At 41.5% G+C, this 25783-nt stretch overlaps 1 protein-coding gene across 3 annotated transcripts in view; it reads left to right on the top strand.

Annotated features, from left to right (window-relative positions):
• JPH1 (junctophilin 1) overlaps positions 1 to 25783 on the top strand; it is an 89910-nt gene that overhangs the window by 12238 nt on the left and 51889 nt on the right. Inside the window, exon 3 of one of the 3 annotated variants that reach the window (XM_053661243.1) lies at positions 14443 to 14660. The exons of the other annotated variants lie outside the window; for them this stretch is intronic. Within the exon in view, the coding sequence (XP_053517218.1) occupies positions 14443 to 14521 (79 nt within the window). The 3' untranslated portion in view covers positions 14522 to 14660. Of the gene's footprint in view, positions 1 to 14442; positions 14661 to 25783 lie in introns of those variants that run through there. 3 annotated transcript variants of the gene reach the window in all.

The raw sequence follows: 25783 nt of genomic DNA, 5'->3' as shown, positions 1-25783 counted from the left end.
GCCCTCATAATTCATCATACTGTGCTCTAACAATAGTCAAGGATGTGCAGAAAATGCAGAAGCATGTTTTGCAATATTCTTTTATTTAATTAAGTCACCATCATTAAGTGTCAGAACTAAGGCAGGGCCAGGAAATAAGACCTTCAGGTTAAGCCAAACTGTTATCACCATTCCTCATAGGTATGAGCTGGTCCAGGGATACGTGTGAGTACTTCCCGTAAGCAGATACTGCACCTCCAGGAAGTCACCTTACTGAACTATAATAACACTAGCTCAGCCAACATATTGGACATCACTGACATAGGTGAGAGGTCAGGACATAAAGAGCTCATTGCCTTTTTAAAATCTAAGTTTGCTGAATGTTCATCTGACTTATTTTTCCTCTGGAAAGATTTTCTTGTCTTGCCAATTTAGGGTCATTTTTAAAATTCTCAAATAATGGTAGTCAGTAGAACAGTGCCTCTCAAAGATTACTTGATTTGATTCGTACTTCACTTATTAGTAATTAACACCCAAAGTCAAGCATGAGTCAGTGCACGTTATGGATCCTGGTGAAACTCACTACCACCTGTTTTAGGAAAAAAGCTTAACCTCTGCCAAGGTGTTGCAAACGGTTAGGAATCTGAAGTTCTCCAATTCTATTGGACAAAAGGATTCTCTTTCTCTTTTGCAAATCAAAAGTGTAGTTTGTATTCTATCTTTTTTTCTTTTCTGTATTGTTCTCACATCTTTGAAAACTATTTCAGATTACTTTTCCCATGAACTCTTTGTTTCTTCTTCTAGAGCTCTGGTTAATTTTCTATTTTTAGCATAAGTAATCTTTGCAGGAAAGTGAAGTCCTCGTAATGCCTTACAAGTCATTTTAATGAAGAAGCTGTTAAATGGGTAAAGAAATTTAGGGATGAAATTACCTAATGTGGGAATTTATAGCTAAAGAGTATTATTTTCTGTGGTTATGCCATCTGTGTTCTTCCTCTCTGCCTGTTACCCATGCGCACCTGTTATCACCAGCCTTTCTACAGACTAATTCCAGAGGCTTGGTTAAAATACTCAAACTCTAAAGCCCTGGCTGGTGTGGCTCAGTGGTTTGAATGCAGGCCTGTGAACCAAAGGGTCAGTGGATCCATTCCCAGTCAGGGCATGTGCCTGGGTTGCAGGCCACGTCCCTGGATGGGGGATGCATGAGAGTCAGTTACACACTGATGTTTCTCTCCCTCTTTCTCCTTTCCTTCCCCTTTCTCTAAAAATAAATAAATAAAATCTTTAAAAAAAATACTCAAGCTCTGAGTTGCAAAAAAGTTACCATGAACAAGGACTGATATTTGCTTCTTTCTTCACAGGGGTTTGGAGGGGGGGGGTTTAAGAGTTGAATGAGAAAGTGGGTGTCACAGGGCTTTTTAAACTGTAAATCACTAGATAGAGTTAATGTTTCTGAAAGCACGTCAATTCTGCAAGTACCATTTCCCCAAGGGAAAGCTGATAAAAGGCCGAGAAGCAGACTGGGATGGAAGTAAAGGTGGGGAATGGGGAGAGGGAAGGCAGGCTTGGGAGCAGAGAGAGGGATAAGCAAGAGGAAAGGAGTTAATCCCCCAAGCTTGACTACTGTGTGCAGACGTGAGCATGTGTCAGAAGTCACCCGTTTCCCAGCCTCGGATCTGGGTGAGGCCAATAGACTGTCAACAGATAATTATACTTTTTAAGAGAAAAGAAAATTAACAGAGAAATGTATATTTTATATATATTTGGCATATATATTTTAAACTACAGTATAGGATAATAAAAAGTTTATCTTTAGAGCATTTAAATATGTTAGTACAGGTCACCAGTATTCTCCATTTCGTATTGCACATGAAAATGTAAATGCATATTTCTCCTCTATCTAAGAGCACCCATTCCCATGCATGAAAGTGAGGAGCCTGCTCTGATTTCCTCATTTTTTTTTTAGAGAAAGTCACGCTCCTCTGTCCCAAGGGGCCCAGGACAGAGCAGTCACTGAGAATTCTCTGTATGGGTGTGCAGAGGGGGCAGCGGAAACCAGAAGGATTACCTGGGTGGCAGCTCAGCCCTGTCCTCCGCAGAAGATAAAGCTAGGATGTAATAGCCCCCAGAGGTTTCACTGGGGACACAGAGAAAGTCCTGGCCCAGCCCCTGCCCTTCAACTCTGATCTCTATCACCACGCTGTTGGACAGGTCATTGCACAGTAAATGGGAACATACTGTGTTATGAGAACTTTGTATTATAAGATGTCCTGAGGCTATCTTGTTTCTAAAGATCTTTCTTTAAAAAAACTCTTCATCCAGCCTTTCCAAGTCCAGGCCTGTTCAGAAACTGTGCAGCGTGAAGGTGTGCATGTGTTATAATGATTAACAGGTCGGTTCAAGCAATACAGTTTGAGTGAAAATTAGTCTTAGGCTATGAAATAATGCAAGGGTCACACAGTTTTCCAAACCGTGGGGCCACATAAAAACATACTTTTTTGAACCTGGAATCACGTAAGCATGACTTTCTACTTCGATTTAAACAGAGAGGGCAAGGAGAGGTGCATGTGTTGTGAATGGGGTGAGATAACACTCAATTCTGCAGAAATCTCTGTGGTGAAAACTGAAGGAAAAATAACAATCAAGGTTGATAATAAGCTAAGTTTGGGAGCCATATGTTGGCTTTATTTTAACTATAGAAATCTGGGTTTATTTGAACAATACAAACTCCAGAAGACCATTATATTTAGCTCTGATACAGGACGTTTTCCTGATTCTGTGACTGAAGCATTAAAGCAGCAGTTACATTTTAGTAAAGCTGCATTTGTGATGAAAACCCTCTACCATAATGTTTTCCGGAAAGCCAAAGTTGTGATGGCATTTGTGGTTCATCTATGTACTCCATGTAAACTTCAGCTTTAACCTAGAGAAAGTCTGTTTTGGGGCACGTGGCAAGTTCTGCATGCATCTGAAGGAGGTGCTGGCCTCCTCCTCCGGGCAGCCCAAGCAACCTGCTTGCGACTTTCCATTATGGATTACGCTGACTGCCGATCTCACTTCACTCAAGACACCAGACTGGATGCTTACAAGACCAGTGCCTAGCAAATCTTTGAGATGCTTTTCTTATTATAGATGAAATATGAACATTGTGTTTAGGAACAAGATCCAACAAATGCCAAAGGTATTTATGTAAGTCATTCAGCTTTAGTACAACAGCCTCTTGGGAATTAACCAAATAAGCTTTTAATAATGTTGCCCTTCCATCTTAGTTGGTGTTTCACATTTATTTGGATAATATACTCCATTCAAAATAAGCTTCTTTATCAGAAATTTAATTAATATGTAAGGAATCAAGACTGCCTCCAAAATAGTGCAACTCTTTGAAGTCCAATCTTCTTAGGATTTTCCTGTGTGCCAAAAGAAACTTGCTCAAGCCAAGGAAAACACATTCACTTTCTAGCATCTTTAAAACAATAACTTATGCCAGAGATTAACAAAATATTTTTAGTTTTTAAAAAATTTTAAATAAGGTAAAAAATTTGCCAAATTTTCTGTAGCAAGTCAATTAAATTTTTATCTCAATTGCTTGGTCAACAAGTCCCTGTCTATTTCACTTTTTACATCGTGCCAGAGCTTTTTTGAATCAGTATATCAAAATTTTATACATTTTCTCCCATCCATTAAGGGCCAGGTTCGAGCTTCATGTGGGGAGCCAGTTAGTCAAAACATGCTGAGATATCCCACAAAAGCTAGAGCTTAGGGTTCAAGAGTACACAGGAGGAGCACCAGATAATGGGATCCCACCCCCTCCTGCTCATCCCAGTGATTGGAGAATCAGTTCAGCTCTGGACTAATTGATTACCCTGTAAAGGTGCAAACACCCCGAAAGGGGACACTTTCTGCTTTTATCCATCATCAGTTAAGTTGTTAGTTAGCATTCTGGTTTGGATTTTCAGAAAAGACACTCAGATACCAGCCCATTTGATAAGATTTGTTTCTTATTTCAGTGAAATACTGACTTCAATCATTCTTTGTAACAATTGATTGCATACTATGTGTATAAAATTATGACTGGAACCCAGCCATTTTCATCATAGTCTGGTTGGGACAGATACAACAGTTAGTTTTCTGTAAGATGATTAGCACCTTGCTATGAGGTTAGGTGCCCATAGGAATAGCTCAATCATAACCTGGGGCTGGAGGCATGATTCTGCAGGTGGTTGCCAGCATGAGAACCAGAGGATGTGTGCATGTTTTCCAGAAGATGGAGAGGGTGCAAAGGACAATGGCCCACGTGTACTTGGGGTACTGTGAAATGTTTGGCATGGCTGGAAAAGAGAGTGCTAGGTAGGGATGTTGAGAGATGAGGTGAAGAAACAAGCTCACTGACCCATAACGGGGAGTTTGGACGTTATCTCAAAGACAGAGGAGAGCTTTCAATCGTCTCAAACAGTGGAATTACCTGATGAAATTTAGAAAGATCACTCTGGCGCAGTGAGGAGTAAGAAGCAATAGAACTGGGGGAAAATTAAGTGGTAACCTGCTAACTACTGGTCTAAGGAAGAGTCCATGGCCTGAGCTAAGGGATGGAGTAGAAGAGAATGTAAGGTGAGAGCCTCCACAGATTCAGTGGGAATTGATGACTGGTCGAACAAGTGCAGCAAACCTAGAAAAAGAAAAGTCGGTGATTCTGGATGGCCAGCTGGATGGATGGTGAGCCTGTTTACTCACAGAGAGATCCAAGAGGAAGGTACAGGTTTAAAGAGGAAGATGAGTTTGGGTTGGATTTTTGGCTTCTTGAATTTTGAGATGCTGGCCCAAAAGAGAACAGGGATCAGGGCCTTGGAACTCGAGAAGATTTGCACTGTGCGTGTGGAACTCAGACCAGAACTCTGAGAAACAAACATACTTACGAGGCATGCCAAGAAAGGAACCATATGTACATGATGTTAGAAACAGCTCTTTTTAAGAAGCACAAATAAGACAGTTCTCACTTGAAGGGACTGGGAATCTGTTGCCTTTGAATAATGCAATTCAGGTATCAGAATGTCTGCACTTGAATTTGTGAAATTTATGCTTTTGAAGATTTGTGCTCAAAAGACCTACCCAGTGAGCAAGAACTGTTGGCCTGTTTCTTTCTTGGCAACATAGTGGAACAATAGAACACTCTTGAAAATTAGTATGCTAAAGAGCATCGTTTGGCAAACATTTATTTAGTGTCAACTCTGTCCAAACATGGTACTAGGTCCTAGGAATACAGAGACAAATAAGGAACAAAACCTTTCATGAAGAGTAAATCCCCTGGTGGGGTGGTAGGGCTCCTGCGCAGCAGGCAGGTGCTATGAGTGCAGTGGGGCTGCAGGTTGGAGGGACTCGCCCGTAAGCACTTAAGCCAGCCTGGGCAAGCTCATCACAGACGCTGTCTGGAACTCTTCACATGAGCATCTCTCCCTGCCTGGAATGCCCTCTCCCCCCCAGCCTTTTTCCTTTGCATAACCCCTGTTAGTCTTTTGTGGTTACACTGAGCGTCCAGAGAAGACATGGACTAAATTAAGAAAACCTAACAAAATGTCTCTTCAAATAATTTTACCCCTGACAATATGAATGCTATCAACAGAATATTTATAAAGTAGATAAGAATTTTATGCAAAAGTAAGGAAGCTCTGTCTGGAAGCAGTAGTAGATAATCATGTCACTGTGCTACTTCTTTCTTTAAAAAAAATAAAATTTTAATAAATCATTTTAATTGAAATCACACTTTAAAATCATTTCTACACAGCAGCTGTAAGAGGATTTTTTATGGTAGTGGGATCTCATTAGCAGTATTTGGCTACAGAAACATTAAAATTAGCTATTTCGCAATAAATTTTTGGCACTCCAGAAGCAGTGTAGACACTGCTAAGTGTTTCCCTGTGTACATTATGCATGAGGCCACAGCCCTTTGGTCTGAGAATAGCAATAGGGATGATAGGTTTGGGCCCCATGCAGGGTCATTGTGTCTTGAGTGGTTACCTGGAGCCTGGACCTGTGCCGTGAACTTGACATCTATTATCTCATTTAATTCTCACAGCAACCCTGTGGGTTGGTAAGAAACAGGCATAGAAATGTCACAAAACAAGTAAGAGATCCATCTAGCATGGTTCCCAGGCAGCATAACATCAGAAGCCTTTACTTTCCATTTGATTTTGAGAATTCAGGTAGGAATTTTCTTCTTTAACCCAAATATGCTCCTTCAGCTCACGAAAGAAGCTCTGTCTGGGAATGGGATTATATAGTCACGTATGTCGTTGTCCCTCTGCTTCATTGAATAGAATTATTCATTCAGCAGCCACAAATCTTGCGGGCACAGCAAACATAAACAGATGTCAGCATAGCATGGTAAATTTTAGGAAGAAACTGAAAATGCAGAGAAAGGAGGAACACGTAACCCGAGCTGTGGAGAGTGACTTGAGGTACAGCTGGAAGGGAGACAAGCATGGGGTATGAGTGCGTGGCTGAGTTCTTCCGGGCAGTCGGGCAGTAGGCAGGGCCCCCGCAGTGCAGCCCACCCACCTCTCCACAGGTCTTGGGGTACTTAAAACCTCCTGGCCCACTCTTAGTCCTAAATTAACCTGTCTTTGGGCGAGACCCAGAAATGTGCATTTTAGAAGTGCCCCAGGTTATTCTCAGGCACACTGAAGGTCAGTGAGTGTAGGTTAAGTTTTGATAAAATAGACATTATGAAAGTTTGGGAGCTGAATTTTCCTACTGATAGCCTTGGGGGTTGGGGAAGAGGTCCTTTAAGGGATTTGAAGAGAGCTGTCAGCCTTTGAGATGGATTTAAGAGGGGCCAAGACCTGAGGCCTGGTCTGTCCCGGAGAGGATAGAGACCTAGTCAAGGACAGGGTGGTACACAAAAGAAAATTTATAGGAGTTGATGGACTGGAGGTGGTGGGTAAGAAACAGGTGAATCTAAGATGTTAGTGTCTGATATTCCAGTGGCCCTCAGTAATGTTGGTGAAAAGGTTCATTCATTCCAGAACGTAGGGGATTTTTTGCCAAACATATTAAACAAGTAATCTTTCCCAGTCTCTTACTCTAGTCAATAAAATGGGGTAAGGAAGTGGGCAGCTGGACCAGATTTTTACCAGATTGTCACAGAAAGCACAAGTCCAGTCCTCTGCTGCAGAGTGACTTCCTTTCCATTGGCCTAGTTTCGAATCTGACATCCCATTCTTATTCCAGTGATGTTTCTAATAGAAATTATTCAGTTAGAAAACATAGTGAAATATCACTAACACTTTTCCAACTCTAGGGGTGTGTGCAAAGGATGGCGGACTGAAAGGGACAACGTCCCACTGTGTAAACCATCAGGAACATGCAATCAAAATGCATACCCTATTGAAGGACCCGTAAGAAGCACAAGGCACAGAGCAGTGACCCTGGTCTTCTCAGAGTCATTCACCATTCAGTACCTACACACTCGGGACTGCACTGGGCCAGGAGGGGGAGGAAGGAAGAAGGGCTTAGAACTGTTTGGAATTAACTTGTATTCGCAGGAAGTAGTTCAATAACGCAGGGCAGTTTACTTTCAGCTCTTTGTTTCTCAGTACTTTTGTTTATTCCATGCAGGTTTCCAGGCACTTTTCATAATTGTCTAAATGGTCAGTCTTACAGGAATTAAAAAGGAATAGACTGGCTTGTTCAGAAAGCAGTTCCAAATACTCTTTAGTTAGCTACATAGTGTAGTAATATTTGAGAGGTTTTATTTTTCATGTTACTGTACAAATGACAGTAAAAGCATTTTTCAAAATTATTCTTCTTACTCTTCAGTAAATTAACTTTCAACCTATTGTTAGAATGGTGAAAATCTGATTAAGGAGTGAGTGAGCAGTCACAAATGTTTAATTCCATAAATGAAAACAAGGGAAAGGAGACCATTTTTAAGGATTTTCTTCCCAACCCCCCCCCTTCGGAATCTTCAGTGATGTGTTAATTGTGTGGTGGTAAAGTCGTTGCAAAACTTTACCATTGAAAAGTTTTCTTTAATTACAGTTGCTATATTTGGAACAGTTATAACAGTTACAGAACCTCCACTTTTTTCTGGTGCCCAGTAAGATCTTAAAGATATTTCAAGTGAAATAGAAGACATAAGCCAACAGAGAAAATAAAGTCTTGAGCAAGTGTCCCCCACACTTGCTGTGTGAATGTGTGTAGATGAGTCTATGTGAACATCAGTGTGTGTGGATGAAATGCTGGGTTATGAGAAAAAGGAGGAAAACTAGGGACAGGATGAATATTAAGGGGTTCCTCATATAATTGGTGTGTCTGGTGCCAGATGGAATTGGCATGGAATGATTTCATAAAGAATTGGAGCCTTGAGTAATATTTTGAAGGGAAGAGAAGACATGCTTTTGTCACAGGGGCAAACGGAGATTTCACCAGGTGGGGGAAGAATAGAATATTGGTGACTCAGCCTGAGAAGAATGAAAAACACTCAAAGGCAGTAAAAAGCTCAGCAGTGCTCATTGTCAGTGGGCACTGTCGTCCTTGTAGCTTGCTGGAGGAGCTCTTTTAGCTACACAGACTTATTACTCCTCTCCTAGTGTTCTGTGTTGAGGTTCCCTAGTGACTCCATTGCCAATAGAACCTGGAAACAAGGGTCTGTCAAATGCAGACGTGTCATCTCACCACCAGGAGAGATGATCCAGGAATCATCTGCTGCTGTGTGTCATCTAAGATTCGCAGTGTTGTGCTCTGCAGTGGTATGAGCTCAGCTGAGTCATGGATAGGGAAGAGGACAATTAGATAAGGGTGCTGACTGCTCAAGGATCTGAAAAGCACCGTCAGGTGTTATGCAACACGCAAGTGGAAGCCACCTCAGTTCCCAGGAAGTTAGTAACATGAGCAAAACAACATCTGAGGAGAATGATTTTCGCTGCCGTGCACAGCAATAGGAGTTGGGACAGAAACATGAGTAAATCTATCCAGCCATAATGAATTTGAAATGTATAAAGGAGAACTCCTCTGGCGTACAACTGCTTGTGTCCAAGGGAGTTAAAACGCTAGGTTTCTGAGCATTGTTAGCTTAAGAGCACAAGGAGACAGTGAATAGTGGTGGGGATTTTGGGGTGAGGAGGATCATGAATCTTTTGATTCATGAACATTTAAGGAGAAACAAAACAATGAGAGCTGAGATTCCTGGAAGAATGCTAACTCTGAAGACTTGTGCATTCCAAAGGAAATGAAAACATCAAAATCAAAGATGTACATCGTCTCCATAATGAAAGAGTCATTAGGAAAGTGAGTAGAGAGGGCTGGGGTAGAGGAATTTATAAGAAATGGTCCAGGGTAGAAGCGGGGAATTATTTTATCCTCAGATAAGCTATCCTAATCTAAGACAAGATATACCAGGTTGATTATGGCTATAACTGGCATCTGTTTGCAGAATTCCATGATCTAAAGTCAAATTAGCAAATCCTTTTTTTTTTTTCCATTTACTTTACTGATAGGGTAGCTATTGCAGTACCTAGCTGGTCAGCCAAAGGGTGTTCAGAGCTTCCGTTAAATTCTCACGCTTCCTGTTGGTTTTGACTAAGCCCATATAAAAGAATGAATTGAACATTTCTGACTTTTTTTGTCTTAGCAAAGGTATCTTTCATTTTTATTAGCTACTGTGTGTGCAAAATGGATCAAGAGAATGAGTGTACACTTTGCGAACACTCATTAAAATGGAGCGAAAACCTCACAGTGGCTGATTGCAAACCTTGTCATCTGGGGCTGCTCCTACAGGAGGACATTCAGAGGCGTTTTCCTGTATGGAGTCGTTAGCACAGAGAACAGTGAGTTAGGAGGCCTACAGTGAGCACTTGGGTTCAGCTTAGGATCAGTTTAGGATCAACACCAAGGGGGTGCCAGGTGTCTCTGTGTTTGTTACATTCCACAAGTACCGTCTCCATCCTTTCTGTCCCTGGTTCCTGCCCTAACTTGTCACTTTTGTCAGATCCCCTCCTCTAGTTTGTAATAGAGACTCTGCCCAGCCTCCAAATGCTGGCGCGTCGATCTTCCCTGCAAATGCTTAGTCCCTGCTTGAAAAGACCCCCCTTGCTCTGTCCTGCTAGAAAGCAAGAAGGGGTGGGGTGCTTGATGAGATCTAGGGGTGTCTGTTGAACAGTCAGATTTTGTTGTTAAGAGGTATCTGGTTACATGTATATTCTGTCCTAGTCCATCAGCAGTTTTCTTATTGCTCATAAAAGAGGAAAATATGAAAAAATACTTTTACTAAATGACAAACATCTCAAATGAATCAAAATATAAAATTGTTTGTATCCTACGCTCTTCAGGTATAAATTGTTCTTTCAAAACCATGGGTTACATTGAGTCATGCTTTCTAATGTTTGTCTGTACGAGGACTCTGAATCAGCCAGAGATGTAAAAGCTTAAATGTTCAAGCCATAAAAAGTAAGAAAGGATTTCTTTGTAGGAAAAAATGTGAAATTTTTAGGTATTTTGATATACTTGTAGTCCTTTTACCAAATAGGCATAAAGACCTTTAGGAACTTAAAATAGGCCATGAGTAACTGGATTTTCTCATAACATTTGCAGGAATTTATTTTTCTCTTCTTTTTTCCCCCTTCCATTGAATCTCCATGATTAGTATGAAATTCTACTTGCTTAAATCCTAAACAATTTTTAGAACTCTGAATTAATAAGTACTGAACTAATGAGCTGTAAAGCCATACAGATTCACTAAAAGTTTTTCCTGATCATGAAGTATAAATCTAAAGCTAGCTAGAATCACTTTTAGTAAGAATAAAATATTTATTTATGCATCACCTGGAAAGAAAATGATACTTATGAATAGGTCATTTTTAGATTTCAGTGGCCTACTTTATGCTTCTCAGTATGTACTTTATAGATAATAAAACCTCTGGTTTTTATACCTTGCGTGAAACCTAACACAAGTGTCAACACAGACATAATAGGTACTCCAAACACTTGGTTTTCATTGATTTGTCATATTTGAGTTGGTATTCTTCTTTAGAGATTGTGCATCTGCAGTACAGGGCTAAGATCTAATAGGATTTCTGAGTTTATATTATCAGTTCAGTATTCCATGTTTTATATGTACACATATTTTTTTAATCTCTATATGGAGATTACTGTGTAAGAGTTACTCCATTTAATGGAAATGACCACTCATTATGGAAAGTCCTCTGGTTAGTGACACTGATTTCCTGCCCTTGGCCTAATGGAACCTGATAAAACTCACCCAATAAAACCTGAGTGACAGGAGGTGAGTAGATAAATGAGTTATAGTTTGAGGCGTCCAGTGACTCATGACCTGGAGACCATACTGTCTTCCTGAACAGGCTCAGATCGGGGTCTGAGAGTAAGAACCCAGGAGGAGGCCCCTCTGCAGGTGATCTGAAGGACATCCACTCTTCCTCATGGTACTGTCCCCATCCTTCGTTTGGTGATGAGGATGCTAGAGAGACTGAGGGGACTTTTAGACTCAGCCGAGGTGGGAAATTTTATTCCAATACTGTCTAATTAAGTATTGTTTCCTCACACTTCTCATCCCCAAAATTGGGTGACTTGGTACCTGGCAGCTTATAGGACATTGGGAGAATTAAATGAGATTAGTTAGTATATGTGAATGTTCCTGACACAGTAAGTTGCACTTAATAGTTGCTAAATAAACTGATACGTACAACAATGGAATACTTCCACACTGAGTGTTGTGAAAAGACTGCCGTATGCTGGAGGAGATCGAGGAGAAAACCAGCAGGTACTATATGATGTGACCTAGCAAAGAACACTATGTATATAAGAGCCCCGAGGGTCCCTAAACACCTGGAGGAACCATGAGAGACTTCAAGGGGTAACTCTTAAGCAGTCTTAGGACACAAGTAGGTATTTCCAGGAGTATAAAGGGGAGGAGAGGCTGTCAGAGAAGAGGTAACTGCCAAGGCAAAGCCAGAGGATTAGGAGCTCCCATTGGTTTCTCCCCTACTGAATGCTGTTGTCATTTACATTCATGTAATCCCTGGACATAGAGAGGCAGTCCCAGCAGTTAGTGGTTAAAAGCATGCAGTGTCCCCTGCTCCCCCTACCTTGTCCACTGTCCACAGTTACCTGCAGTCAACCATGGTCCAAAAATATTCAATGGAAAATCCCAGAAATAAACAATTCATAAGTTTTAAATTACATGCCATCTTGAGTAGCATGATGAAATCTTGTGCGGTCCATCTTTGTCCTGTCTGGGTCATGAATCATTCCTTTGTCTAGTGTCTTCATGCTGTAGATGCGCCCACCTGTTAGTCACTTAGTAGCCACCCGGGTTATCACAGAGCTTGTGTTCAAATAACCCTTATTTAGTTTACTAATGGCCAAAAAGCACAAGAGTAGTGAGTGATTCAGATACGCCAAAGAGAATGCATCAAGTGCTTCCTTTAAATGGAAAAGGACACATGTGTAGAAATATATATATATGGCTCAGTGCTATCCACTCTTTCAGGCATCCACTGGAGGTCTTGGTTCGATTCCCCTATGGATAAGGGGGGACTTCTGTACCCCACAGCCCAGTGTGGGTTCAGATCCTGAGCCAGTGCTGTGACTCAAGCGAATGGCTTAACCCATCCTCACCTCACTCTCCTTCTCCTGCACCATGGGAAGAGAACAAGAACAGTTCCTCACAGGATGATCGTGGGGTTCCACCAGTCAGTAAATTTGAAGTGGAAAATGGATGCTGTTTTCCGTGAGAGTAAATTTTGTAATCATTTCCTCCACTTCCCGAATGCCTTCTGTGTAAAGCAAGTAGAGTTGGTTCCTTGGAAAAGACCAAAATGAGAAAGTCACAGCCTCTTTTCTCCAGGAAATTTTTAAGCTCATAACCAAGTGACAGAGATGGGGGTGTAAACAAGTAGCAATGCTGCTAGAAATTAAGCATGAACTGCGTGGAGGTGGAGGCAGTGTGTGGGAGGATCCACCAGCAAAGAGGCTTCTTGCAGGGACAAGGGGGAACCATGGGGAAGAGCAGTCGGTGGCCATGGAGTCCTTCAGCTCCATCACGAGTCAGGGTAAGCCTGTCCAGGCTGCTGTTGGCCCTGTTTCCTTCCCTGGGGCCAACCCTTCTGGGTTTCCCTGTCCATCTCCCTGGCCAGTGTTTACATGCCTGCCTTAGAGCTTAAGCTGGAGAGGTAGAGAGGTTTATCAGTTTGAAAGAGGTACAGTGGAGAGAGGTCAGGTAACAGATAGGTCTCTAGTCCTGAGCTTTGGGGCCCATTCACAGAATTTTCCTCCCAGCCGCTTTGCTGCCTGTCCTGTTAATTCTTGGTTCCAGTGGCCCCACCATCTCCCACAGTGAAGGGAGCCTGCTCAGACATGTGGGTGGCACCCCCATTGCAGACCAGAGGGAGGCCTGCATTGTGTCACAGAAGCCACAGCTGAGAAAGCAAAACAGGTGAGTGCAGGCCTGCCCCACAGCGCCTGCCCTGGGCCCTGCTGAGTCCTCCTGCCTCGCATCCAGCGGCTCACAGGCCCAGATGGAGATGGCTGTCCATTGCCCCCCAGTGTCTTCCAACAGTTGGATCCAAACGCTCCTATTTCTGGCAAAAATATTTCATAGAAGGTGGGGTGTGCCTTGCTCTGACCCATAACCTCAGCTCCGATGAGTGTTTTTTCTTGTCCTGGGTCAGTCTTGTCCTAAGTCTATTCTAATTCAGTACCACTGTGGGAAAATCAGGGAAGAAGTGAACATGAGCTGGCTCCGTCACAATGATTTCACGGAGAAAATTCAAAAAAATCTTTACTACAACAGCCTGCTTTTTGCCCAGAGCGGTTCAGTGAATGGTTTAGTGGACACTTTGGAAATCTTTCTGTACTACAGTATAATAGAGAGTCCTGGCTTGGTCACTTTTTAGCAGAGTGGCCCCAAGCAAACAACTTGACATCTCCTAGCCTTAGCTTTCTCATCCGTTAAATGGGTGTTACCATTCATAGTGCCTCCTCACAGGGCCCGAACGAGCACTTCCCTGGGATGGCATGTGTTGTGTTTGGAGTGGTGCCTGGCACCAATGAGCACTGTGCAGCTGTGAGCTCTGATTCTGCTATGGGCACAGGGAGAGATTTGGGGCGAAGCTGTTTCCCTGCTGCCTCACTGGCCATATCTGAGGGTATGATCATGCCAGTGAGGCACTATCCAATGCTTTTATGAAGTTCAAATAATATCGGTGTTCGTTATTGGGCTGAAGTTCATTGGCACTCAGAGGTCTTGGAGAAAGAGAGTTGTAGAGATTCTCTGCCAAATTGTGGAATAGGATGAATGGTTTTCTCCTAATACGTCACATACAAAGGGAAGAAAAGTCCCCTGCAGTGAACAGTGCCACACCTCTGTTTGAAGTGCCTGAGGTGGCCCAGGGTGTGTGCCAACTGTGGATGTGCAGACAGATTTTTGTGATGCAGGTTTCCTTTGTGATGCAGGTTTCCTGTGGAGACTCAGACCAGCCTGGGACATCATTGTGTGCCACCTACTCCAGCAGTTTCAACAGCTTTGAGCTGAACACCTGCGCCTTTGTCCTGAGTCTTGTCTTGCATGACAGGATTTGATTAGACTCCTCTTTTCAACGCAGTTGCCCACCTATACGCCCGCATGTCTGCATTCCCACCTCTTTGTTTCAATCAGCTTGTTTGGAAGAAATAGCCAGACTTGAAAGTGTGAGGAAATAACATTAAAGTTCTCCTTGCAATACTTTTCTCTTTAATTAAAGAAAAAAGTATGAAATGTCTACCATAAGATTATTAATATGTCTTCATTATATCCTTTTCTCAGTGTGTCTGTTCAGGCTTTAGGGAAATACCTGAAACCAGCTTTTTTGCCTAGATGCAGTTAGATAAACTGTTGTTTGCAAAACAGCATCAGAAGAATAGAGTACAAACAGGGAGGATCAGTACTTCGAGGACCACATGCCATGTGTATTATGACAATTCTTGGAAGCCCTGGACCACTCTCCTTTTTTGCCGTGACCTTGTTGATGCTCCATGAGTGATTACTCCTAGTTCGGAAGTGAGCATGATGTAATCCTGGCTCTCCAGCTCCTTGTTCTCCAGGAGGGGAACCAAGCAAGTCTCTGTGATCCCAAGTGAGGAGTGAGTGCTGTGGGCCAGTCCATTGTGTTTTTCAGAATCTTCTTGGGTCTGGATAAAGTATTAAAAAGCAAAGGGATTTATCCATGTGGGAGCATTGGGAAAGGTCTCCCAGGGAAGAGGATAGAGTTGAATCTTGAAACATGAGAAAGGTTTGGGCAGGCAGAAATGGAGAGGGAGAGGTGTTCTAAGCAGAGCAAAAAGTATGAGGAAAGAGCCCCAAACTGGTGTTTGGAGAAACAGCACTGCGGGGAACATCCTGTGACAAGGCCCAGAGAGCTACTGAACACTTGTGATTTGTGTGCATTTTTTCTTTATTTTTATTGTTTACACTACTCTAGATGCCCCTATTAGTGTCAACTTCCCCGCCACCCTCATTCCCTTCCTTCGACACACTGTTGTCTGTGTCGGTGGGTTATGCTTATATGCTCTTTCGCTAATCCCTTCACCTTCTTTCATCCAGTCCCCCCACCCCTGACAGCTGTCAGTCTGTTCCATGTGTCCATGCCTCTTTCTGTTGTGTTTGTCAGTTTATTTTGTTCATTGGATTCCACATATAAGTGAGATCATTTGGTATTTGTCTTATTTCACTTAGCATAATAATCTCTAGGTCCATCTATGCTGTCATAAAAGGTAAAAGATCCTTTCTTTTTACAGCTGTGTGGTATTCCCTTGGGTAAATGTACCACAGCTTTTTTAATCCACTCATGTACTGATGGGCACTTGGGCTGTTTCCAGATCCTGTCTGTTGTAAATAATGCTGCTGTGAACATAGAAGTGTATATATTACTTCAAATTGATGTTTGGGGATTCTTAGGATATACTCCCAGAACTGGGATCACTGGGTCAGCAGGCAGTTTCTTTTTTCTTTCTTTTTTTTTTTTTTTGAGGAAACTCCATACTGTGTTCCACAGTGGCTGCACCAGTCTGCATTTCCACCAACAGTGCGCTAAGGTTCCCTTTTCTGCACATCCTTGCCAGCACTTGTTGTTTGTTGATTTGGTGATGGTGGCCATTCTGACCAGTGTGAAGTGGTATCTCATTGCGGTTTTAATTTGCATCTCTGATGATTAGTGATGTTGAACATTTTTTCATATGTCTTTTGGCCATTTGTGTGTCCTCCTAGGAGAAGTGTCTATTCAGGTCCTTTGCCCATTTTTTTTAATTGGATTGTTTGTCTTCCTGGTGTTAAGTTATATAAATTCTTTATATATTTTAGAAATTAACCCCTTATTAGATGTATCATTGGCAAATATGTTCTCCCATACACTGGGTTTCCTTTTTATTGTGTTGATGGTTTCTTTACCTGTGCAAAAGCTTTTTAATTTGATATAGTCTCATTTGTTTACTTTTCCTTTGCTTCCCTTGTCCTAGGAGATATATCAGCAAAAATATTTTTGTGAGAGATGTCTGATATTTTACTGCCTGTTTCCTCCTGGGATTTTTATGGTTTCATGACTTAGATTTAAGTATTTTATTCTTTTTGAGTTTATTCTTGTGTATGGTGTAAGTTGGTGGTCTAGTTTCTTTCTTTCTTTATTTTTTTTTGCATGTACCTGTCTGATTTTCCCAACATTATTTATTGAAGAGACTGTCTTTACTCCATTGTATGTTCTTGTCTCCCTTGTCAAATATATTATTTAACCATAAAGGTGTGGGTTTATTTCTGGGCTGTCTGTTCTGTTTCATTGATCTATATACCTGTTCTTATGCCAATACCTCATTGTTTGATTATGATGGCCTTGTAGTATAGCTTGATATCAGGTATTGTGATCCCTCCAACTTTGTTCTTCTTTGTCAAGATTGTTGAGGCTATTTGGGGGCTTATTTTGTTCCATAAAAATTTTTGGAATATTCTAGATCTATGAAATATGCTATTTGTATTTTAGTAGGAATTGCATAAATCTGTATTGCTTCAGGTAGTATGGACATTTTAATGATGTTAATTTTTCCATGCATGAACATGGTATATGCTTTTCAATTAAATGCCTTTGGGGTTTTCTCCCTTTTTAGAGAAGTCAAAGTTTGAACTACCATTACAAATCTGTTAGACCATCTCATTGTTCTTGCTAAGCAGATGTGTGTTACCATTTTTCTTTAAAGAGAACCATACCGCAACTGACAGCATCTTCGTGATGGATGCAGACACTCTCTGCCATGACTGTGCTAATGTTAAGCCACCGTAGTCAGTTATTTCCTTTTAATCCTGTAAAGGAATGAACATTGGATGTAAGTCAACTATTGCACTTCTTCTTAAATAAAGCTTCTAGAGAAAATGTATTCTACCCTCATTGAAAGTAGCGTGGTGTGATGGCTCCTGTGGTTTAGTAGAGGTGTATTTCTTGGACTGGTTTGTTGGTGTCTTTTCAAAGTTTATGTGGGAGCTTCCTTTCCGATGGCTCATCTGCTACCATCGTGTATGACTGAGTCCATGTTGGCCAAACAGCAATCTTTTTAGGAAATATCCTCCCTGTATGCACGAAAGAAGTTTGAGAGACACTTCTAAGGCCAAGTTAGCTCTGCACAATTACAGTATGCGCTATCTCTTATCAGAAACATGTCAACAAACCAAAGATTATTGAAATAGCCTAAAACTATTGTTATAATTATAAAAGTCTGTCATCTCCTGATTTCTATTTATTTAGGATTGACTAAGGACACACACACTTATCTCTCCTTGAGATATTATCCATGGGCTCAACTTTCTGCTTCACCTTCTTCATAAGGCATATTCTTGAAAGCTCATATATGCTTCTTAACTGTCTCTTGACTTCCACTTCTCGCTTTTCTGCTGACATCCCTCCACACCCTTTTCTACTTTCCCTGCCTCTAGACCCACTATCCACTATCCTGAATGTCCAGCTTTACTTGGCTTGTTTGTACCCAGACGTCATTTGTAGACCCATTTCATTTGATGGATGTTAACGTGATGTCATGCATGTTTGAGGAATGGGTTTTCGAAGATAGAGCTTACCCTTTAGGTGAGACAAACAAGTAAACAGCGCACTACAGGGCAGAAGTGCTGGTGCAGCTGAAATCATGCTGCAGGAGGTGCGGGAGACTTAGCAACCCACGAGGGAGGAGGGCAGGAAGATGAACCTGTCGCTGTTCGACCCTCCCAGAGGTGCCTGCTCCAGTTCCCTCCATCTTCCCGTGCTCCCAAAGCATTGGGTATAGACCAGTTTCTGTACTTACCAGGCTATATATACATGACCACTTATTTCTTTAAATAAGTTCAGCCAGTTCATGTTGATAATTGTATACCTCACTATGCATAGCAGACAGAACACAGCCAATTGTGATTTTCCTGGACTTGGTTTTTTCACTTGTAAAGTAACAAGGGTGACTTAGAATTCTTGCCAAGATTTTTCTGCCTTAAAAAAAATTTGATTATCAGCTAAAACAAGTACAAATTTGTACTGAAAACTGTAGATGTTTTTCCTTTATTTTGCGATCATACCAACATGGTTTATAAATGAATTGCTTTACTGGGATTAGTTTTCAAGGATAAAAAGGAGAGAAGAATGTAGTTTTTATTGTTGGCTTTTTAAAAATGGTTTGAATGCAAAGATTTGTTACCAATGCCAGAACAGTAGAGTTGAATGAAATGTGTAGTCAGAGGGAAATTTTACTTCACAGAATGGAATTTCACCCTTCTTTAAAAGTCTGCTTTCTGTCTTGCAAAAGAGAAACTGGACTGATTATTAAATTTAATATGACTGACCTTTTCAAGAATCATTTTGGAGTGATTTCAAGGATTCTAAGAAAGATAAGGATTGCATTATTTCTAAATTTAGTAGCCCATAATTTTTAAAGATTTTGACTCTTACTTTAGGTCTTTAGGACTCATTACAATCAGTAAATAACTTGTTTCTTTAATATCATCAGGAACAAATGCAATTTTTAACCCACAGCAATTCTTTTTAGACCACCTCTCGTGGATGCCAGGGCACCAGAAAATAACTGGGTTTTCTCCACCATCAGTGAGCAAATCAGCCCTTGGAAATTGTAAACTCAAAATAGGTCCTGTAGGCCATGGCTGTATTCACATTTCCATTGCAGGTGGCATTTTCGTCTTCCCAAACCTGCCTTGGGTTTTTTTTTCCCCCTTTTCATTATAAATACTTCCTGGGAAGTGATCTGTATTTTATAGGCTTAACTCAGTTGAGCTCATATTTATCACTTACTACTGGGGCAGCCTTGGAGGCTCATTAGGAAGACCAAATACACACCCATCACTGGGTATATAATTAATTAACCATCAGTGTAAGAAAAACTATGCCAAGTAAAAAATTTAAAGTTACATTGTTTCATCTGTACTTTCATGAAATTCCAGTGAAATTGAAAAGATAGGACAGATAAGTAAGCGTGTATCTGTCCAGTTACATGAGTTTATATAGTTTCATACATAATTGAGGTAGCCATATGTGGGTCAGGGAGACAAAAGCTTCCTTGAGGAAATGAACTGTAAGCAGTACCGCAGAACCATGAATAATGCCATTTCATTATAACATTGATGACACTGATGAAACACAGTAGGAACTTCACTCTCTTTATATCAACGAGCTGGTGCTAAAATTGGTTTTGTTATACATCATGTGTCTTCAAGTCGCAGTACCTATCAATGACATTGAGTGAGGACTTTTTGTTTTGTGAAGGGAAAGACAGCAGCATTGGAAAGACCCGAGCACACTTCAGATGAGAGCTAAGAAACTGAAATTAGCGGCTGCTAAGGAAAGCTAGTCAAAGAAGCCCACTTACAATGGGCACGAGACACTGCTTACTGAAGGCTTGTTAACAGGATGCATTTAAATACATTAGGCCTTTGTCCCGTGATTAGATTTGATGAGTTCTTAAATTTTTAATTTTGTTTATTTTTTAATAGATGATACATGTTCATGGTTCAAAATTTTTAAGTTACAAAATGTTACAAACTGAGTGATAACTCTCCCTCCCCCTCTTGACTACAGCTACTTTTTTCCTTTCCCTAAAAACAAGCAATCTTATTAAGATTTTTACAACATTTTCTGATGTTTATACATGCAGATACACATTTTGTCTCCTTTGATGCAGGTGGTTACATACCACAAGACCATAATTGCTTTCCAAAACTTTGGGGTCCAGCTGTGATTTGGAATCCAGAACTTACCGGATTTTAGAAAAGTGCTATGGCGCTTGTAGCACAAACTGCACAGTACCCCCAGGGGTCTGCGCAGCACCCTGTAATTAAGCGTATTAATTCTCCAGGGAAAGAGTAGTCACACACAGTGGAATAAATGAGAGCCATAAATAGCCTCATTCCAGTTACCTTCAGGTGTTATTGTCAAGAAAGTTTTGGCACTAAGCTTATAAAAAAGAAAATTTTGGTTTTTAGAGCTTTTTAGGTTTTGGAATTACAGATAAAGGGCTGTAGCTCAAAATACACTTCTGTACCCTGTTGGGTTTTTTTAATTAGCAATATATCAGGTTGACCAAAAAAGCTCATTTAGTCTTTTCCAAATGATGGCTGTAGTAGTGCTTAGTTGTCTTTAACTTCATTCAAACAATTTTGTTAGACTGTACTGTGACAGCTAACAGGGCAGCATGCATTTTTTAAAAGCTTATAAAAATTGGTGAATTTTTTATAGCCATTTTAATATTAAAGATGGCAGAAAAGCAACATTTTCATTGTATTATGCTTTATTATTTCAAGAAAGAAAAACACAGCTGAAATGCAAAAAAAGATTTCTGCAGTGTGTGGAGAAGGTGCTAAGACTGGCCAAACATGTCAAAAGTGGTTTGCAAAGTTTCTTGGTGCTGTTGACCATTATTTGTCCAAATAATCCTTTGCTGCAGGGCTGTCCTATGCATTCAAGATGTTTAGCAGCACCCCTGGCCTGTTCCCACTAGAAGCTTATAGCAGGAGAGAGCTGAAATACTCACAATATCTAAATCAATAAAGTTATTAGTGAAAATAAAAAATGTGGTTTTTTGTTTTATGGAAAAAACTAAATGGACTTTTTGCCAACCCAATATATTAGAATTCATTTCATATCAGTACATAGAGAGCTTTCTCATTTATAAGCAATACATCTGGCTCCAATGTTAGCCTTCTGGTATAAAATAATTTACATACATACGGTGGTTTATGTACATATGCATATGTGGCATGTATGTATGTAGATACAGGTGTGTAATATTCATATATATAGGTTCTGTTGCAAGAGACAGGTGTAGGTCAAATTATTGATGTATCAGGCTGTCTGCAATACTACAATGCCTACTTTAAAAAAAAGTACAGTTAGAAATAGTAACAATATTGGTGTATGAAGAAAATATGCAGTTGAGCCAAACCAATAGAATCACCATATATAACATTATAATTTATTCAGTGTTGGAGGAAAGAACGCCTAAAGAATTTGATTTTGAGAATTCTTTGCCAAGTAAACATATTCAGGTTTATTTGCAATACCATTATTCTTTGCAGGGAAGCTGCTACTTGGAAAGGCGAGAGGCTGTTTAAATCCCAGGGAGCCTTTTTTTTAATTGGTGTGTCAGCACCAGTGACTGGGGGGAGAGAGTCGGGTCACAGCACGCGCAGTTGTCTCCGTGCCCGGCACTGGGGCAGAGCAGCCTGACTAAATAAGGCAATGCCCAAGTGAGCCTTATCAGTGTTGGGCTGAGGGCGCCGGGCTCATCCACACACGCACCGGCCAGGCTCTGTGCTCTGCGAGTCCTCCGCCTCTTGCCAGGTGTGCCGTCATCACCTACGTCAAAAGTTACTGCCAGCCAGACTCAATGTGGTTGCACCTGCATTTCATTTTCTCTGTAAAGCTGACTATGAAACATTCTGCCTCTAGCGAGGATGAAGGGGAGTGTTCAGTTTACCGGTCCAAAAATGTGTTGTGCATGTAAGCAGACTTATTTTTAGTGATGTGTCAGGGGAGAGTTTGTTTAGGAATTCATTCACCACCCCTGGCTCCACAGCTTTCTCCCCACCAGCCCAGCCCAGCGCCTCTCCGGGGCCTGAGCTTGCAGCTGGGGGTCCAAGGAAGGAGAAAGGATCGTGGTCACCCCTGGAATCCACTGGTGGAAGGAAGGAGGGAGGAAAAGTTAAGCTTTCCATCACATCTGGTCATTAGCTTGCCTGTCATCTTTCATTTCCTTAGTCTCTGTATTCTGCATGTCTAAACATTGCCAGTCTGTGGATCTATTGAAAGAAAATGGAGCATTTTTTAAAAAAATATATTTTATTGATTATGCCATTACAGTTGTCTCATTTACCCCCCTTCATTCCCCTCTACCCTGCACATTCCCTCCTACCCACATTTCCCCCCTTTAGCTCATGTCCATGGGTCATACATATAAGTTCTTTGGCTTCTGTATTTCCTGTACTATTCTTACCTTCCCCCTGTCTATCTTCTACCTACCATTTATGCTACTTATTCTCTGTACTTTTTCCCCCTCTCTCCCCCTCCCATTCCCCTGTTGATAACCCTCCAAGTGATCTCCATTTCGGTGATTCTGTTCCTGTTCTAGTTGTTTGCTTAGTTTCTTTTTATTTTAGGTGTGGTTGTTAATTCTTAATTGTGAGTTTGTTTTCATTTTACTGTTCATGTTTATCTTCTTTTTCTTAGATAAATCCCTTTAACATTTCATATAATAAGGGCTTGGTGATGATGAACTCCTGTAACTTGACCTTATGTGAGAAGCACTTTATCTGCCGTTCCATTCTAAATGAAAGCTTTGCTGGATAGATCAATCTTGGATGTAGGTGTCTGGATTTCATGACTTTGAATACTTCTTTCCAGCCCCTTCTTGCCTGTAAGGTCTCTTTTGAGAAATCAGCTGACAGTCTGATGAAAACTCCTTTGTAGGTAACTGTCTCCTTTTCTCTTGCTGCTTCTAAGATTCTCTCCTTAATTTTAATCTTGGATAATGTAATTATGATGTGCCTGGGTGTGAGCTTCTTTGGGTCTAACTTGTTTGGAACTCTCTGAGCTTCCTGGACTTCCTGGAAGTCTATTTCTTTTGCCAGATTGGGGAAGTTAAATTTTCAGTTTCTTGCTTTTCCACTTTTCCTTCTGGCACCCCTATAATTTGGATGTTGGAATATTTAAAGATGTTCTGGAGGTTCCTAAGCCTGTCCTTTTTCTGAAGTTTTGTGTCTTCATTCTGTTCTGGTTGAATGTTTCTTTCTTCCTTCTGGTCCAAACCATTAATCGGGGTCCCAATTTCCTTCCCATCACTATTGGTTCCCTGTACATTTTCCTTTATATCACTTAGCACTGCCTTCATTTTTTTCATTTAATTTGCGACCAAATTCAACCAATCGTGTGAGCATCCTAATTACCAGTGTTTGGAACTGTGCATCTGATAGGTTGGCTATCTCTTTGTCACTTAGTGCTATTTTTTCTGGAGCTTTGATCTATTCTTTCATTTGGGCCTTTTTAAAAAAAAATCTCAGCAGGCCTGTTATGTATAAGGGGCAGAGCCTTAGGTGTTCACCAGGGCGGGGTAACCCACGATGCTGCATTGTGAGGCTATATGTAGGGGAGAGGTCCAAGAGGGAACAGTGGTGCTTGCTCCATTCTCTGCTGGTTTTCAATCACTTTCCCCACTATCCACAAGCACAGTGGGCCCTTCTGGCACTGATTCCTGGGTGTGTTTGTATACATTCTAGGACCCTGTAGGTTTCTTCAGTGAACTTTCCTGTGAGGCTGAGAGTTTTTTCCACAGCCACCTCAACCCCCACAAATGTTTTCAATCAGTGGTTTGAGGCTTTATTTCCTTGGGCTGGGACCCTGGGTTGTGAGGTCTGTTTTGCTCCCCAGACATTCCTCCTGGTTTATCCGCACATGAATGTGGAACTGCCCACTCCACCAGACACTGCCTCGCTGGTCCACCAGCTGCTGCCTTGCTGGCCAGCTGCAGCCTTGCCCTCCCCACTCCACAGTCCACTACTTCTCTTGGTCCACCAACCATTGCCTTGCCCAACCTCATCCTCCAGCTTTGCTGCAAGTCCTCTCCACCCAGCTGCCTGTCTTCACCTCTCCTACTGGTCTGGATGGTTGTTTCTTTTTTAACTCCTGGGTTGTCAGACTTCCATACAGTTCATTTTTCTGGCAGTTCTGGTTGTTTTTTGTTTTTAACTTTGTTATTGTCCTTCTTTTGGTTGTGGGAGGAGGCACAGTGTGTCTACCTATGCCTCCATCTTGGCTGGAAGTCTGTTGAAAATGGCGCATTTTTTAATTGGAATCAATTCAGAGGTTCCAGTCTAATGCCCCCAAGTTCCATTCTCAGTTTCTGTTAGTCTTCAAGCCTACAACCCAGGCTGTAATCCAGGTGTGGCCACGAGGGGCCTGAGGATGCAGGCTGAGTGTGCGCACATGCACATGTGACACGCATGCCCAAAGCCGAGGATTGCGTGTGATGACACCAGAACGTAGGATGAAAGATAACAGTGGATGTGTGGGGACAGCCCTGAGCTGTATTCGTAAGCTGTGTCCATCCTCTATGGACTCTTCTCTCTCTCCTCCTCCCCTACTTCCCTCCTTCCTTCCTTCCTCCCTCCCTCCCTCCCTCCCTCCCTTCCTTCCTTCCTTTTCTTAACCCTTTGGTGCAGAAGGTTGAAGAAACACATCCCTCAGGTTCTGGCCTTCCATACGCAACCATCAGTGCAAGGCCTCTCTCTTTGGTTCTCTTTCCTCTTCCTCCATTTCCCCAGGTCCATCCCCGTCCTCTCTGGAAGCACTCAACAGTCATTATAGCTCATTGGTTCTGTCTACAGGGAAACATGGTATTTTCTGTATAGTTTTAGTTTGACACAGTGAATGGCACTGTGTCATGCAGCTCATTTTCTTTTACTTATATTTAATATATTAATAATATTTTAAGTTTTGTGTATGTTTTTGCTCTGTTTATTTGCCACTCCAGACTGTGATTTAAGATTAGTCCATGGTGCCTTATGGGCCCCAGGCTGTGTGTTCTGACAGCTGCCCTGTGTCCCCGACTCCTGACACCAACCGTAAGGCTGACATCCCCTTACTGATGGATGCTTGGGTGGCCTCTGACATCCCTCTCTCACAAGCAGCGCTCTAATAAACATCATGTTCAACTAGTTTTTAACAACCAAGGTGCACTTCATTAAAGTACCCTTAGTAAAACCTGTGGCTTCTACTTCAATTCAAATTTACACATTCTAAAGTTCTTTGTTTAAAATGTTTTTCTACTGTTTGGAATACTTCTTAGTATCCACCACAGCATAAATGTTCTTGGCATCTCTGTCTTAATGGCACAGAAGAAATCTCTGGTCTTTCTGATAGGGCACAGAATGCATTCTCTGGTTGGGCAGACAGCTGCTGGGTCTTCTGTTTTAGAATAAAATAGTCACACATATTTCCTAATAATAGTTTGGGTCTTTGATAGGCAAACTTGGAGAAAGATTCTAGACTATTAAGGGGGTACTGACCTTATTCACACACCGTAATTTAAGGTCGTGGAGTCAGGCAAAGTCTTGACTCCACCTTGGGCAAGTCATTTAACCTTAGTCTTGGTTTCTTCAATAAAATTAGGATAGTTATAGAACCCTCCTCATAGAGACCCTGAGCATTCATGAGTGAGATGGGTCTTAACGCCTGACACCCAGGGAGGGTTCCGTGAAAGGGCACTAGGGAACATCAGGGACATCTCACCTTGG

Source organism: Artibeus jamaicensis, unplaced genomic scaffold (assembly GCF_021234435.1).
Source record: "Artibeus jamaicensis isolate MK-2021 breed Jamaican fruit bat unplaced genomic scaffold, CSHL_Jam_final scaffold_916, whole genome shotgun sequence".
Taxonomy (NCBI): domain Eukaryota; kingdom Metazoa; phylum Chordata; class Mammalia; order Chiroptera; family Phyllostomidae; genus Artibeus; species Artibeus jamaicensis.
The sequence above is the reverse complement of the archived record's forward strand: the minus strand, read 5'-3'. Positions and strand labels throughout refer to the sequence as shown.